The following is a 17,432-nucleotide window of genomic DNA, read 5'->3' on the forward strand; positions in this document are numbered from 1 at the left end:
TGGCGCACAACGCTCTCCCAAGGTGCGCGCCTCAACCACAATACAACATCGAGGAGCGCGTGCACCTTGACGTGTGCAGAGAGAAAGAGAGAGAGAGAGAGAGAGAGAGAGAGAGAGAGAGAGAGAGAGAGAGAGAGAGAGAGAGAGAGAGAGAGAGAGAGAGAGAGAGAGAGAGAGAGAGAGAGAGAGAGAGAGAGAGAGAGAGAGAGAGAGAGAGAGAGAGAGAGAGAGAGAGAGAGAGAGAGAGAGAGAGAGAGAGAGAGAGAGAGAGAGAGAGAGAGAGAGAGAGAGAGAGAGCAGGCTGTTTACATGTTGAACTGGAGCGTTGTTTGGGCTCAAGGAGGCAGGGAAGGCAGGACAACAGCTGGGAACTCGTGCGCTCTGTATCCGAGGTGCCCATTTACGCATAATAGTTTCCCGCAGGCATGGTTTTGACGCACAACAGGTGAACTTATATCGTGTAATCGAGTTCAGTGACGGGTCAACGCGTCGGCTATTTCATTTACTCGTCCGTTTAATTGTTCGGAGTTCAGTTTTAATTAAAGAGGGCTATGTCCAGGAAGAAGGCACTCAAGGGGAAGGGGGGTTCTTCTAAGAGCCCCAAGTCCTCCCCCCCGTGTAACGGTAAAGACAAGAGTGGTAAAGGTCTCGCCCCCGCCGCCTCTCCGTCCAACGGGGTGGTCTATCCGAGCAGACCCTCCATCAGCAACAGCGGGGAGTTCCACGACGTCGCCTTCAAGGTAAGAAGACGAGAACCGACTCACGGGTCAGCATTTTTATTTTATTATTATTATTATTATATTTTTTTATTTTGAGAGTTGTCAAGGATACCATTGTATGTTACTTCAAACGAACGACCAAAGTATGAGAAACCCCTATTATTACTACCCCGAGCGTGCGTTTTGCACAGTGCGCCTATTTTCCACAGGTTGCCACTTGCCAATTGAGCCGAGAGGAACCTGCGTGGTGGTCACTGCTGGTCACGAGCGGCTCCGGTCTGCGCCACAGGGGGCGCTGTCACTTCACTGAGTCCGTGTGTGGAGTGGACCACTGCTGTGTGGAGGAGGAGAAATCGGGAGTCAAGCAGATCACTAGATAAAGCCAGAAACTTTATAGATAGATCATCCTCAGACTCAAACTCAAACCGTAGTGTATTTGAAATAAGCTTTATTCTATAGTATTCTCAGTTCTGAAACAGAAAATGTGTGCGTGTACACGGAGCATTCCCCTGGGTGTTTGTTCGCAGTGTAGAATGAATGAATGAATGAATGAATGAATGAATGAATGAATGAATAAAAACTTTATTTAACAGATTGCAGAATGGGTACAATACAGTACGGCTCAATACACACAATTGTTAAGGGGATGCAGACCAGAGAAAGACGTTTGTCTTGTTTACATCAGGGTCCCCCATTTTCAATTCATAGTGACATTTATGACATACACAACATACATGACATTCATGGCAGAGGGACATACATGACATACAGGTATTTAGTACTGTTACATTTGTGACATATACGATATTCAAATATACAGTACTGTTACCCATAGATCCTGACAGAGTATATACATATGATGGGGAGGGGACTGTACATTAGGAGGGAGGGGGTGGGTGCGTGGGAGAGAAATATACATTATTTAACCTTTATTTTACCAGGTAGTCACTTGAGATCAAAGATCTCTTTTTCGAGCAAGACAATATATATACATACAGTATATACATACGGTGGGGAGGAGACTGTACATTTGGAGGGGGTGTGGGGGTGGGAGAGAAATATACATACGGCGGGGAGAGAATATATACATGCGGTGGGGAGGAGACTGTCTATTAGGAGGGGGTGGGGGTGGGGGGGTTTGGATAGTATATTGGGGGGGTAATCCAGTTTCTGACCGAAGAATAATTGCCAACTTATACTGGAGGCAGAAGGCTAATGTTAGAATAGGAAAGGAGAAATCAAAGGACTTCCCGGTGGAGAAGGGTGTAAGACAAGGATGCATCTTGTCCCCTGTACTCTTTAATATGTACAGTGAATCACTGATGAAAAAAGGTCTGAGAGGAGGGAAAGGAGTCAAACTTGGCGAAGAGAACATCACCAATATAAGATACGCGGATGACACTGCTATAGTCTGTAACTGTCAAGAAGATCTACAGGACATGATGAATAAGCTGAATGTCGAATGCAAAAACTATGGAATGTCGCTAAACACAAAGAAAACTAAAGTAATGATCATTGAAAAAACACCAGGAACTGTTTGTAAAATACAGGTGGATGGAGAAAAACTTGAACAAGTGAAGGAGTACATGTACATTGGAAGCTGGATCAGTGAAGGTGGAAGAGCTAACATGGACATTAAGAGAAGAACCGGAATTGCAAAGGGCGCATTCTGGAACCATAAAGAATTATTGAGAAGAAACATAAGTTGGAAAACGAAGACCTGGGCCCTCATTCATCAACGTGTTCTACGCACAGATCTGTGCTTACCCTGTGCGTACGATCATTTCTAAGCAAAGAGTGGGATTCATCAATTTCGATTTGAACTTGACTTCGTGCGTACATCTACGCACAGGTCAGACCTGGCGTACCTAGCTCCCAGTGGTAGAAGATCGTTACTACGCATAAGCACTCCTCAGTCCTGCATTAGTTCCAAGGCGGAAATAAGCTTCCGTGCATTAGTGTTCAACTTCTGTATGACCCGTAATTCATTATAGTTCATTGCAAAATAGCGACAGTAGTGTAATTATAACGGGCTCACACGCGAACAAGAGGTTGGCCTGCTTGTTTGGCACGGGGGGGCAGACGCAAAACACCAACCTCCAAACGCGATTAGATATTGTTTCAAATAAAAAGCAAATTATTATGTGTGTCATGTTTCCAAATAAGATTGGTCACGAAATGCTTTCTACTTCAATTTGTTGGTTAGAATAGATGACCTCCGTTGAAACTTCACTGAGACTAACAGTCTATTTGTGAGCTCCCGCACAGATGTGATGATAATAATAATAATAATAATAATAATAATAATAATAATAATAATAATAATAATAATAATAATAATAATAATAATAATAATAATAGCTTCATTTTATATAGCGCCTTTCAAGAGACCCAAGGTCGCTTTACATAGATAGGGGGGGGGGAATAACAAAGTAACAAACATAGTGGACAGACACACAACATATATATATGATGATGGAATTCATTCAAGATCCTCTCCACCCTCGGGTACGTCTTTGCCACCGCGGCACGGTCCATCGTGATATTGGAGATGGATCGACCAATAGACTGTTACTGTAGCTGTCAAAGCTCCATCACAAATGCAGTTATGTGAATAGAAAGGGATTCCACCAGTGGCGGCTCACCACTGGTGGCGCTATGGGCGCCGACCCACCTGTTAAATGAGAGAAGAAGAAAAAAAAAACGTTTTTGTTTTTTGTTTTATAGCCCTATAAATAATATAAACATGTTTAAAATGAATAATATTTACTCGTTTTAAGTATGTTTGTATTTCCAATGCACAATATAACGTTATTATCTAAATTAAAAAAACAGCGTTTTCATGGGCAGGAAGTGACGTTTTTTTTAATTTTTTCGTATTTCTCGCCCGGGCAAGAAGCGATAGCGCTCTGACTGCGCGTCACAGTTTGATCGCTGTCTCCGTCACAGCCAATCAGTGCATACGGCGTTGTGCGTTGAAATATGACTATTATGTTGGAATCCGAGCGCTATTTGAAGCGGTCTAGGCAGCAAAAGTGAACTTCCGTGAAGAATTTCCATAGCCGCATTTCGCGGAGACGCTCTCTGATTGGCCGACGCGATGCCAGTTTTTTTCCATAGCCGCATTTCTCGCGCCAGGAGGAGGTATCTTATCACAGCAAGTCAGCAAGTTCAGTCTACTCGTCAACAACAGCAACTACACTACTACAGTTCACAATAGAGAAAAAGAAAAGACGCCTTCGGTTTATTCAAGGACTGAGTATTTTCATTTCGATTTATAGTTAGCTAAAGCTACCACCATGGAATTGGATAATTCTGTTAAATCCATCAAATCAACACCGTTTGAAAGACGGACAATGCAAGAAAAAAAAGACTTGAAACTACTTGGACCACACCAACCTGAGATCCGGATGGACATCAACACAGGCTGGATGGACAATGCCATGGAGTGGATATACTTTATCAACAAGCCAACAACAAGGTAGATTAGCGATCTTAACTCTAGTTTAATACATGATACGTTGTCTACTGATGCCGCATAACGTTACAGCTACTGCTAGCTGTTAGCTCCGTTAGCTTAGCTGGCCACTTAGAAGTGCATGGAACGGAGTAACGTTAACGTTTAAACGTTATGTCGAGGTCATACAATACTACAGTCGACATAAGGTTAACGTTACCCCGTTTCCATGAAGTGTTTAAATAGCAGCAATCTTGTTGAAAATGTAACTACTAAAATGCTCTCTGATGCTGCTGATGCATAATGAATGAATGGTGAGTTGTTTAAAATGACAACATACATGTGTTAATTATTTGATTTGATTGATCCGAGAGACAGAGAGATCGTCTATGTTTGAATGAATGAATGAGAACTTTATTAACAGATTGCAGAATGGGTACAATACAGTACGGCTCAATACACACAATTGTTAAGGGGATGCAGACCAGAGAAAGACGTTTGTCTTGTTTACATCAGGGTCCCAGATTTTCGATTCATATCGATAGTTTAATAGCTAGCCTTGGCTCGTTTAACAATATGCAAAATATGTGTACAGCCCTGTACTCATACTGAAGTTATTCTTGGTATATAATAGGTCTGATTGTGTAACGAATCGATTCCACGTCGCGCTGTGTGTGAGAGAGAGAAGGAGAGAGGGAGAGATCTGCCTGTGTTTGTAGACGGGCGAGTTTTGTTTCTAACTTTTCTATTTATATATTGTGTTTCAAGTTGTGAATTAGAGTCTAGACTATACTTTATTTGACTGGTTGTGTGTTGCTGTAGTAACAGCTGAGCGACTCGTTCATAAGAGCCGATTCATTGCCGTGAGCGTGAGTCGAATCACGAGTGTTGCGTGGTACTGTACTGTACTGTACAAAATATTTGGTATAGCGCCCCTAGTGGCGAAAACCCACCGGCCGCCACTGGATTCCACTCAGTCAATGTTGCGATGCGCATTTGCCTGATACATGTTATTGCTGGATGCCGGGAGGAAGGCGATGCTGAATGTTTTCAATTCATTAAATAAAACGGATACTTTTTGCAAGGGTTTACTGACTGTCATACAAATGATCAACCAACTACATACTGTAACTTTTCAGTGCACGTTCTTATTTACATTGTGACAACAGCCTTGTGAGTTCCCGCAGTGACCCGCACACAGACATGATGGAATTCAAGTTCATGTATTGAAAGGCAGGCTATCATACATGCAGTGAGATTCATTGTTCTTGTATATGCTCTCGTATTATATTGTTTATATAGGCTACCCAATACTGACATCAAAATAGATTGTAGTATGCCTCTAGAAATCATATGCAGCAGGTAGAAGATTGACGGGAGATCCATCGCGATTTGGAATCAAATTGAGGAGAACTTTAATCCCTGGGGTATTAATCAAACAACACGGGAAAAGGCAGTCATATTCCAGCGCGGTCTTTATTAGCCGACAACAAAATAGATGCATCTAAAAATCATATAGCCAATCGAACACAACTAATAAAGGCATTCATATTACAGCACGGTTATAATGACACACAACCAACGCCAAACAGTGGTCAACGAACGGTCTTTATTAGTATTTTGAGCTGTCCAGGCAGAATTGCAGCAATGGTCTTAGGGAGCCGTTGATATCTGACATCACCGTTTACAAGTCCGCCTTTTATTTATCCCACAATACGCGATAGTGTCTTCTTGGTTCGACAGCAGTGAACAATCTTCGTGGAGTTTCTCAGGGTTCCGCTCGGGTCCGTCCATTATTTCACATCCCATGGGGGGTGTTTCCTCATTTTCATGACCATATATGGATAATCATGCACGAGCATTGACGGTAGAACAAAGTGGTATTCATCAACACGGAGGACCATAGAGCCTGCGTACGCACGTGTGATGAATGCCGACTTCCCTGTGCGTACGCTAGTTCTACATTCCGTGCTTACGTGTGGAAGTAGGTCAAGTTCTACGTCCACGTTGATGAATGAGGGCCGGGCCCTCATTCATCAACGTGGACGTAGAACATGTTCTATTTCCACACGTAAGCAGTGGCACAGAATGTAGAATCAGTGTACGCACAGAAATATCGGGATTCACCACACGTGCGTACGCAGGTTCTACGCACACCTGTCATGATGAATCTCACCTTGGCCCTGCGCCGAGGCTCGTGCACACTTTCACGTATTTGCATACCAAAACCGCCCTGATTAACCATATACGGTAATGGACACCCCCATGAAATGTGGAAGAATGGACTAAACCGAGGGTGTTGTACACTGTCGGATATTATACCTATTAACTTCCTAAAAGACCATTGCTGCCTGGACACCGCAAACACTAATAAAGACCATTAACCACTGTTTTGCCGTTGCCCGTTAGTGTCATTAATGCATGCTGGAATAAGAATGCCTTTCTTAATCTATTTTTAATATTAATAATTATTATAATACAATAAAAGACAGCTCCGTCTTTTAATACACATATATTGTACAGTAACGTCAAATAAATACTACAGTCCAAGCTGAAATCAAGGTTCTGCACGCACATACCAGCAGTGATCTACAGCATAAAAGATAGCCACTTTATAATACTATTCTGAGTAGATAATTCATCTGTATCGCAACAGAGTCACGGATCTGGTCGGGGCAGGTATCATTATGTCGGGAAAATCCTTATGAAATAAACAAAAGTGAATTAAAGAATTTAAAAACAAAGTTTAGCATATTAAATGGTTTTATAAGCTTTCTGAGTAGATAATTCATCTGTATCGCAACAGAGTCACGGATCTGGTCGGGGCAGGTATCATTATGTGGATCTGGTCGGGGCAGGTATCATTATGTCGGGAAAATCTTTATGAAATAAACAAAAGTGAATTAAGGAATTTAAAACGAAGTTTAGCATATTAAATCGTTTATAAGCTTATAGCTTTTTTCGTGCTGATTTGAGAGGGTCCAGCTGCAGAGCCGGAGAGCAACTCTCAGGGCCAAGATAGCACTTATACTATTTTGAGAGAGACAGCAGAGAGACAGACAGCAGAGAGACAGACAGACAGACAGACACTGTTCCACAGTGTGTGTGTGTGTGTGTGTGTGTGTGTGTGTGTGTGTGTGTGTGTGTGTGTGTGTGTGTGTGTGTGTGTGTGTGTGTGTGTGTGTGTGTGTGTGTGTGTGTGTGTGTGTGTGTGTGTGTGTGTGTGTGTGTGTGTGTGTGCGTGCGTGCGTGTGTGTGTGACTACTAGTCTAATAGTAGAGACTCAGCCCCCCCCCCCCCCCCCCCCCCCCCCTCTGGACCACCTCCTAGTAGAGACTTCTCTAGGAAGAAGACGAAGATGAGGATTAAGCTGAATAGGCAAATATACCTTTTTTGTTGATTTTGAGATTCTGTTATATTTTGCTTCCTAAACATGTCTTCTATGAAACTAGTGACAATAAAACGTCAATAACACACATTTAGTTGTTCATTTTACTTCATTTTGCCTTATTGCATCCATAAATGTCCACATATTTAATGGGGAAGTGCCTCATTTGCATATATAAACATACATTTCAGAAAACTTGTCTCTACTAGGAGGTGGTCCAGAGGGGGGGGGGGGGGGGGGGGGGGTCTCTACTGGGAGGTGGTCCAGAGGGGGGGGGGGTCTCTACTAGGAGACTAGTGGTCACACACACACTGTGGAACAGTGTCTATCTGTCTGTCTGTCTGTCTCTCTGCTGTCTGTCTCTCCGGCTCTGCAGCTGGACCTTGATCAAATAAGCACGGAAAAGCTTTTAAGCTCGTAGCTCCAATTTGGGTCCCAAATTGCGGTACAAATGAAGGAGGTGTCTCGGGTAGTGGACTCTAGTTAATATTATGTTCTCTCTGCAATTAGACTGCCTCTCATTCATCCCTATCTGATGCTATCTCTGAAAACAGTTCCTGCGAGCGCAGTCAGTGCACCCCATAACGCTATATATATAAACCTGCATTCATTCGGAGAGAAAGACCTATTCCACATGCTATTTAGGGTTTGACAATAATTACACTAATATCGCTATTTCACAATGAACTATAATGAATTACGGGGGTCATACAGAACACGGCCAGTGTCTTTATTTCCGCGTTGGAACGAATGCATGTACTGAGGAGCGCTTGTGCGTAGTAACAATATTCTACCACTGGGCGTCAGCTAAGTGTGCTCAGAGCTGTGCGTAGACATAAGCACAAAGTCAAGTTCAAGTTGAAATTGATGAATCCCACTCTTTGCTTAGAAATGATCGTACGCACAGGTTAAGCACATATCTGTGCGTAAGACACGTTGATGAATGAGGGCCCAGGATTTTGGAAACGTATGTTATGACAGTCTTTTCATACGGAGCAGAAGCATGGACGCTGAATGAAGAGGCAAAGAGGATGATAGACTCTTTTATGTGGACACTGAGGAAGATGCTGAAGATAACATGGAAGGATAAGATCAAGAATGAGGAGGTACTGAGAAGAGCGGATATGCAAGGAGGACAGCTGCTGGAGAGGTTGAAAAAGAGAAAGATGGAGTTGTGCGGGCATGTTCTGAGAGGATCCAGCGGGGAGATGTTCAAGAAGGTGGTGATGGGGAAGGTGGATGGAAAGAGAGGAAGTGGAAGACCAAGAAGAGGCTGGGTAGACGAAGTCTGTGATTGGAGCGGAGTGAGAGGCGGAGTCACAGAGTTGGAGAGAAGAAGTGGGGACAGAATGGGTTGGAGAGTGATAGGCAACCTTCGGAACGAAGAAGCCACCTAATGATGATGAATATAACATATTTCCCGAATCCATAGTCTAAAGTAAATTGAAATAGTAAATGGACTGCATTTGTATAGCGCATTTATCCAAAACGCTTTACAACTTACAGTATGCCTCACATTCACACATTCAGTCACACATCCACATAGGCTACGTTCAGACTGCAGGCAAAAGTGGACCAAATCTGATATTTTTTTGCTCATAATGTGACTCTTGCATTTTTCACAACAGTGTGAACAGCACAAATCATATAGAATCTGATCTTTTCAATTCTGATTTGGGCCACTTTCATGTGGTCCTAAATCAGATACAGGTCTGATTTGTTTTAATTAGCTGCCCTCCGCTGCATTCACCTTATAAAATAAACCACAAACTGTTCACACTGCAAGGCTTAGTGCTCAATTCAGATTTATTGCTCAGATCAGATCATAATTTTCTTTGTTTGGCTGTTCACCATTATTATCTTTTTTTTTTAAATGTGGCCAATATCAGATTCCAGTGGGAACTGGTTACATTCCTGAACTGACCTGCATGTGCAAATGAACAATAATGAAGATGGACGTATACATGATGGAGGACACTGAAGTCACAGTTTATGGTTTAATTTACAAGTTGATGTGCAGTGACCTCATCCATCACAGCTGTCTTCCATGTTTGTATTCACAGAGAGACTCCCGCCAGAGTAGAATTGTGATGAATGTCAATCTAGAGTGATGTAAGAGTCTCTCTCAGAATTCTGATATGACCGTCGTTCAGACAGAGGTCACGTTGCAAAAGATCAAACCTGTATCTGATTTAGGACCACATAAGAAAGTGTCCCAAATCAGAATTGAAAAGATTAGATTCCATGTGATGTGTGCTGTTCACACTGTTGTGAAAAAGATCAGATCTGAGTCACATACAGTATGATGTGCCTACATTCTGAACCTAGTCCTGCTTTAACTCTGCTGCATCCCTTCTCCATATTCTATATCTAATGGAAGTGGTCCGTGTGAAGTTTCACAAGTCCCTGTGATCATAAATCACAAAAGCTAAAGTTAAAAGGATGTGCATCAGTGATAATCTTGGTCAGAGAACCTTAGTGATAAGGTTGGTCAGGTATGGTGGAGGAGGTTGGTCAGGTTGGGTGGAGGGGTGGAGGAGGTTGGTCAGGTTGGGTGGAGGAGGTTGGTCAGGTAGGGTTTAGGGTGGAGTAGGTTGGTCAGGTAGGGTGGAGGAGGTTGGTCAGGTAGGGTGGAGGGGTGGAGGAGGTTGGTCAGGTTGGGTGGAGGAGGTTGGTCAGGTAGGGTGGAGTAGGTTGGTCAGGTTGGGTGGAGTAGGTTGGTCAGGTAGGGTTTAGGGTGGAGTAGGTTGGTCAGGTAGGGTGTAGGGGTGGAGTAAGTTGGTCAGGTAGGGTGGAGGAGGTTGGTCAGGTAGGGTGGAGTAGGTTGGTCAGGTAGGGTGGAGGAGGTTGGTCAGGTAGGGTGGAGTAGGTTGGTCAGGTAGGGTGGAGGGGTGGAGGAGGTTGGTCAGGTTGGGTGGAGGAGGTTGGTCAGGTAGGGTGGAGTAGGTTGGTCAGGTAGGGTGGAGTAGGTTGGTCAGGTAGGGTGGAGGGGTGGAGGAGGTTGGTCAGGTTGGGTGGAGGAGGTTGGTCAGGTAGGGTGGAGGGGTGGAGGAGGTTGGTCAGGTTGGGTGGAGGAGGTTGGTCAGGTAGGGTGGAGTAGGTTGGTCAGGTAGGGTGGAGTAGGTTGGTCAGGTAGGGTGGAGTAGGTTGGTCAGGTTGGGTGGAGGTTGGGTGGAGGTTGGGGTCGCCCCCCGGTACCTGTCTGATCTCCTCCACCAGTACACTCCATCCCGGAACCTACGATCCTCTGATCTAGGTCTCCTCTCCATCCCTCGCACCAGGTTACGGACTTTTGGGGACAGAGCCTTCAGCGTGGCGTCCCCTACCCTCTGGAACTCTCTCCCCCCCGAAATCCGCAACGCCCCAACCCTGGACACCTTCAAATCCGCTCTAAAAACACACCTCTTCACCAAGGCTTTCCCCATCAGTTCGTTTTAGATTCAATTAGGTCCATTATCCCCTACTTTCCCTCATCCCCTCTTCACCCCCCCCCCCCCTACTTTCCTTGCCCTATTTTTTGTCCTGATTGTAAAGCGACCTTGGGTTCTATGAAAGGCGCTATATAAATTTGATCTATTATTATTATTATTATTATTATTATTATTATTATTATTGGAGTAGGTTGGTCAGGTAGGGTTTAGGGTGGAGTAGGTTGGTCAGGTAGGGTTTAGGGTGGAGTAGGTTGGTCAGGTAGGGTGTAGGGGTGGAGTAAGTTGGTCAGGTAGGGTGGTGGAGGTTGGTCAGGTTGGGTGGAGAGGTTGGTCAGGTAGGGTGGAGTAGGTTGGTCAGGTAGGGTTTAGGGTGGAGTAGGTTGGTCAGGTAGGGTGTAGGGGTGGAGTAAGTTGGTCAGGTAGGGTGGAGTAGGTTGGTCAGGTAGGGTGTAGGGTGGAGGAGGTTGGTCAGGTTGGGTGGAGGAGGTTGGTCAGGTTGGGTGGAGAGGTTGGTCAGGTAGGGTTTAGGGTGGAGTAGGTTGGTCAGGTTGGGTGGAGGAGGTTGGTCAGGTAGGGTGGAGTAGGTTGGTCAGGTTGGGTGGAGTAGGTTGGTCAGGTAGGGTTTAGGGTGGAGTAGGTTGGTCAGGTTGGGTGTAGGGTGGAGGAGGTTGGTCAGGTAGGGTGGAGGAGGTTGGTCAGGTAGGGTGGAGGGGTTGGTCAGGTAGGGTGGAGGGGTTGGTCAGGTAGGGTGGAGGGTGTAGGAGGTTGGTCAGGATTAACAGCTGCTAAGAGAATGATCGCCGTGTTAAGGAAACAAGCACAATAGTTGACTAGAAGGCAATGGGATTTTATTCTGGATGTTATTCATATGGAGATTTCAACAGCCACAGATAATTGGGGCTAAAGAGGGCAAACTGAATGTGTGGCTCACGGCAGCTGAATCGTTGAAGGACCTTGTGTAACCAATTGTGTGGTAATTATAATGTAAATGTCTATTATGTATTATGAATCTGGGAAGCATTGTGATAAATGTGTCCCTGTAGTCCTGCTGGTCCTGGGGTGGGAGGGGGGAGGTTTAAAAAATAAATCTTTGGTCGGTGCAGTGCATTGTTTAGTACATTATGATTTAACTGCGCTATGAATGCTTTGGACCGGATTTTTTTTAATGAAAAAACAAGATAAGATTAATGGAAAAGAGAGTGAAAAGGGGAGGACAGCTCAGTGCTACTGACCCGTACCTGGGGAAGGACCGTCTGAAGAGAGGAGCTTGGAGTCTGGTTTTGAAAATGTTGATCATATCGGAGCAACGGATGGCAAGGGGAGAGAGGATGTTCCACCGTTTGGGCTCAACCGCAGAAAAGGCTTGGTCTTCTGTGCACATCGCCTGGTGTGGGGATAACCAGATCAGAGTTGGAGGATCGGAGGCCACGTGCTGGGGTGTATTGGTGGAGTAGGTTGGTCAGGTAGGGTGGAGTAGGTTGGTCAGGTAGGGGTGGAAGAGGTTGGTCAGGTAGGGTGGAGTAGGTTGGTCAGGTAGGGGTGGAAGAGGTTGGTCAGGTAGGGTGTAGGGTGGAGTAGGTTGGTCAGGTAGGGTAGATGGTGGAGTAGGTTGGTCAGGTATGGTGGAGTAGGTTGGGCAGGTAGGGTGGAGTAGGTTGGTCAGGTTGGGTGGAGTAGGTTGGGCAGGTAGGGTGGAGTAGGTTGGTCAGGTAGGGTGGAGTAGGTTGGGCAGGTAGGGTGGAGTACTGTAGGTTGGTCAGGTAGGGTGGAGTAGGTTGGGCAGGTAGGGTGGAGTAGGTTGGGCAGGCAGGGTGGAGTAGGTTGGTCAGGTAGGGGTGGAAGAGGTTGGTCAGGTAGGGTGGAGTAGGTTGGGCAGGTAGGATGGAGTAGGTTGGTCAGGTAGAGGTGGAAGAGGTTGGTCAGGTAGGGTGGAGTAGGTTGGGCAGGTAGGGTGTAGGGTGGAGTAGGTTGGTCAGGTAGGATCTAACCAGACCATGTAGTGCAGGGGTAGGCAATTAAGTTTGGCCAAGGGCCACATTTATTCCAAGCCATTGTATGGGGGGCCGGAAACACAAAAACAACGGCTAATTTAATATATTGATAGTGAAAACATTTTAACTCTGTGACAGACCACCTTATAACTAAGGCATACATTTGTGGCAGAGGCAGATAATGGACAAAATAAACGAGCTGCATAGGTGGCATAATAAACTGTAAATGACATACACATTTGCACTGAACATTATACCTTTGTATTTTTGCCATTTTATTATAAAACCAGAGACAAGCGCCTCTCTATCGGTCTATCTTACATTACGCGCAACCAGCCCGTCTATCTGACAGCCCTTTCTGTGGAGCGCACTGGACTATTGAGAAACAATAGGAATTTTCCATTGGTTCTCCCAGTCCACGTGACCATTTCTAGCATTTCCATTGGCTATAGTGACAGACATAGATATATGATGAATGGATAGATACAGCGGATTAGATGCAGTCCAGAGAAAACAACCAATCTAGATATTTCAAGATTCTATGCTTTACATCCGTGCCTTCTCTGAGAGATGCACAACATTCTTAGATGACAATCGATTCCGATACAATAAAGCAAGTCTTTATCACAAACAAATCCAAAGATATTTAATGTTTTACAAAACATGTCTAGTGTTGCGCCCGGCTTTAGAGGGTTAAAAGCCTAATTGTATTTTTTATTTAGTTAATAAATGTCTTGTTGTAATTCCTTATATACCTAATGTAGCGCATCTTCTTGAAGCAGATTCAGCTTTTTTTGCTCTGATTTGACTTCAGTTTAATTGCATTGTTACTGTTCACATGTGTGGTGCCGTCAGTCATATATAAGTAAAGATAAAGTTTGAATGACTGGTGTTTTAATTTCACACCACACTGCTTGTTTGTTATTTCAGCACCAGGCGCTGTCCACCGACTTTTTTCATGTTGAGCAAGCGCTACATTGCACCTCGCTGCCTACCTGTTCTGTCTCACACTAGCTCACGCTCAGTGTTTCATGCATAATCTCGCTTCAGCGTATGCACACTGAATAAATTTCAAATGTACCTTTAAATGCCAGCATTCATCTGGCCACACCCCCATCCACCTACCTACATAAGCAGGGATGGGCCACACACTCATCTCCTTCACAAATTTCATCACAAGCAACGTGTTGCTCATATGCCCACTTGACGTGGAGAAAAATATTACTTTAAGGAAAGGAAGAATAAGGAGAATACGTTGACATCATATCTTTATTTTCTCTCTCACTATTTTAAAACGAGAAAATACGGCGATATTGTCTTCGTACTGGAGTGTCTGGAAGATGGTGATCATTCCACAAACTCCACCGGTTTCGTATTGGGGGTTCACGCCGCTACATACCTCCCAGCTACAGTCTTCTTTGATGCGGCTGGACGGAGTGAAACCCTCCGGCGGTGCAGGGACTGTAGTGGCGCGCCGCTGTTGTGAGAAGCGGTGCGTTCCAGGTTGGGTGAGTAGTGTTTTGCTGGCAGGCTCCACTTGTCTATTAGTGCTATGGGGACTAATTGACTGTTTATGAAAACCGGGCCCAGGCTAGGGTCCTTTGTTTAGCTTCTTAGGCGACAGAAGACCTTGGTCTGAAGCCATTTTAGTTTTAACTAAAGTGGGCCGTGACCATTAAACACTGGTGATCCCTGTGTTTTCTGGACGAGTGGATATCTCTCTGTCCCGTGTTAAGCCCCTTCTTTCATATCCAAATGAGAGTGATTAACGTGTCTTTTCAATGATTCTATTTGCTAAAGTCTCCGGATCGTATAGTGGATCGCTACTGTATCTCTGCTAAATTGTTACTCACACGTTCTCAAATGTCTTATAAATGATTTGGAGTCGGAGCCAGGCGCTTTAGGGTACAAAGACAGTCTCGCCGTCGTTTATTGGAAGATCCAAAAACAGCTTAAAGTTCTCGTTAACTTTTCTATTCTATAACAGCATCGGCAGCACGTCTCGATTGGATAGGTTTTCAGCATAGGTTTGGGGGTCGTCTCAAGATGATGTTTCTCCGTGCCTTGACGTGGTCTCCTGGTCTCCGTGGTTGTGTGTTTTTCAGGTCTCAGATCTGTGGTAAATATAGGACTCAAAACCCCTCCCCCAGTGGTCGAGTCCCTGAGATGTGCTTTCACATGCCAAGGACTCCAATGTGATTGGCTTTACCACTCTAGGAGACTGTCTTCCTCTCCAAATAAGGAGGTGAAGTGACTTATTTCGGGCCGTTTTCAAGGACTAAACAGTTATTGTTTGATCAAAATATATGAGTGAATACTTTGTTTAACAGATTGCAGAATGGGTACAACACAGCACAAGCACACCACTTTGCCAACGGGATTTAGCTTTGTAAAATCCCTTTTTCAACGTTTACATCAGGGCACACACACTACTTTTCAACAGATGAGAAACATAGTTTTATTCTAGTTTTACTTATTGCTTTTTACTGTTATATTTCCAGATTGTGCTCGACTATCTACTCCTTTATAATTCAGATTTATAGATCATTGCGGCCAGTTTCTTATAACAGTCTTGTATACTGTTTGATGCAAATCCCTTTTTTTCATGTAATGTGTTTTTATGAGAACAGGCCCTTACTGTTGTTTTTACTTATTTTAAGTTCTAAATCCTGTTTTATTTAATTTAGTTTCTCTCTAGTGATGGCTTTTTAACTATCTTTAACTAGAATCTTATTTTCTTTTGACAGTGATCTGCATTAATTATGGCTGTTTTTCCTTTTACGCCTGAGTCAAATTATTCAACTTCTCAGTGGACAATCAGTCCATTTCTTAGTCTCCTTGTGCTTGCTTTTCCTTAATTTGCCCTTTATTTTTATCAGTTGATTAATAACTTGCTTTTTTAGAGTTTTAACTTTCTACATTTGTAAGTCATTAACCTGTGTTTTTACCAGCTGCACGCTATTTCCTGCTACGACTCTAATATCTCCTACTCACATCTACCACCAACTGTTCTAAGGAATGCGACCCTGTAACCATCTATCTGTCTTCCTGGCAGAAGACTTAAACTGTCACCTAGAGGAGAATAGTACCGTGGTTTGGTCTGTTCCTACCCTAAAATACACCAACCCCTCCTCCTGGTGTCACTAACCTCGCTAGGGGGGATGTGGGGACAGTTAGCTCAACCATTAACAAAAATGCATTCCTTACTGTTTACTTTTGACTCGAGGTCCTTCCTCTTTTAGCTATAACCCTGTGTTTCCTTAAAACCCTTACTTGTACCATACTTTTTTGATTCAATTAATTTACGACAATCCCTTCTCTGAGGGGTCCACCCTCATTATGTAACCAGTAAATTTCCAAAATCAAAAATGATATAATTTCCATAAAATATAAACAATTTTTCAAAATTTTCAAAAATTCAAAAAATCCAAAATTTCACTTACCTCTTCTTCTTGCACAGTTATACACATTATCAGTTATTATTATGACATCCAGTCTAGGTCCGTCTCTCTATGCAAAGAGATGATCGTACCATTCTCAGTTTCTTTTTGTTTACGACTATTTTTATCCATGTCCTTACTTACCACCTGTGTCTATTTGTGTAATGGCCTCTGCAAGAAAAGATTCTACTTCACACAAAAATAGAAGACTAACATTTCTAATAAAACCCCGAAGGAGACTTAAACCATAAACATATAAAAACTAATTTTCTCCTTCGCAAAAGACCTTCTGAGGTCTATTTCCTCTTAGCTGCAATTTTACCAGTTTTCCTCACTGAAACCTCTGAGGTCTATTAATAACCCTTTTTGGCCGTCTCTCTTTTGTTGCAGTTGCGCTACTCGCTCTCTCCTCCAACGTCCTTGGTTCCGCTGTTGGTACTCCGCCAAAATCCACAGAGGAAAAATCATCATTTTCCAATTCCAATTCATGATCTCCTCTGTCTGGTTCCTGCAAAAATCCTTCATTTCCCCTAGAGGGACCATCATGTTCACCTCGGTCTGGTTCCCCATAATCGTCTTCATTCTCCCCTTCATCGTGCCTTTCCTCCTGTTCTTGATCAATGAACAGGGGTTCGGATTCCAATTCTTGCCCATCTTGCAGGGCTTTTACGCAATGCGAAAGATGAAACCACATTGATGATCCTTTTACCTGTAACGCTCTTTCCGTAGCTCTTACGACCTCGTACGGTCCTTCCCGCCGCGCTCCATACCACTTGCGTCTGAACACTTTAACATAAACGTAGTCCCCTGGTACTATCTGGGGAACATTCCGCCTATCCTCCTCCTCCTCTGTCTCTCGTTTACTAGAGACATAATCATAGATTGCCCCGTGGAGCTTTGACATGTACTTCACATACTCACGCATCTCGTGGTCTAGAATATCCAAACTCGGACCTTTTCCTGCTGCGCGCAATCCGGGCACAACCATACATCGGCCAAACAACAT

General features: G+C 44.0%; 1 protein-coding gene across 2 annotated transcripts in view; it reads left to right on the forward strand.

Moving 5' to 3' along the window:
- The first annotated feature begins 351 nt into the window (after positions 1–351).
- The window catches only part of rab26 (RAB26, member RAS oncogene family), a 471,946-nt gene continuing 454,865 nt past the window's right edge, over positions 352–17,432 (forward strand). For both annotated transcript variants that reach the window (XM_084323367.1, XM_084323368.1), the window contains exon 1: positions 352–740. In XM_084323367.1, coding sequence (XP_084179493.1) covers positions 552–740 — 189 coding nt within the window. In that variant the 5' untranslated portion in view covers positions 352–551. The remainder of the gene's footprint in view (positions 741–17,432) is intronic.

The sequence above is a fragment of the Notolepis coatsorum genome (assembly GCF_963971535.1).
Source record: "Notolepis coatsorum genome assembly, chromosome: 10".
In the NCBI taxonomy this organism is placed as follows: domain Eukaryota; kingdom Metazoa; phylum Chordata; class Actinopteri; order Aulopiformes; family Paralepididae; genus Notolepis; species Notolepis coatsorum.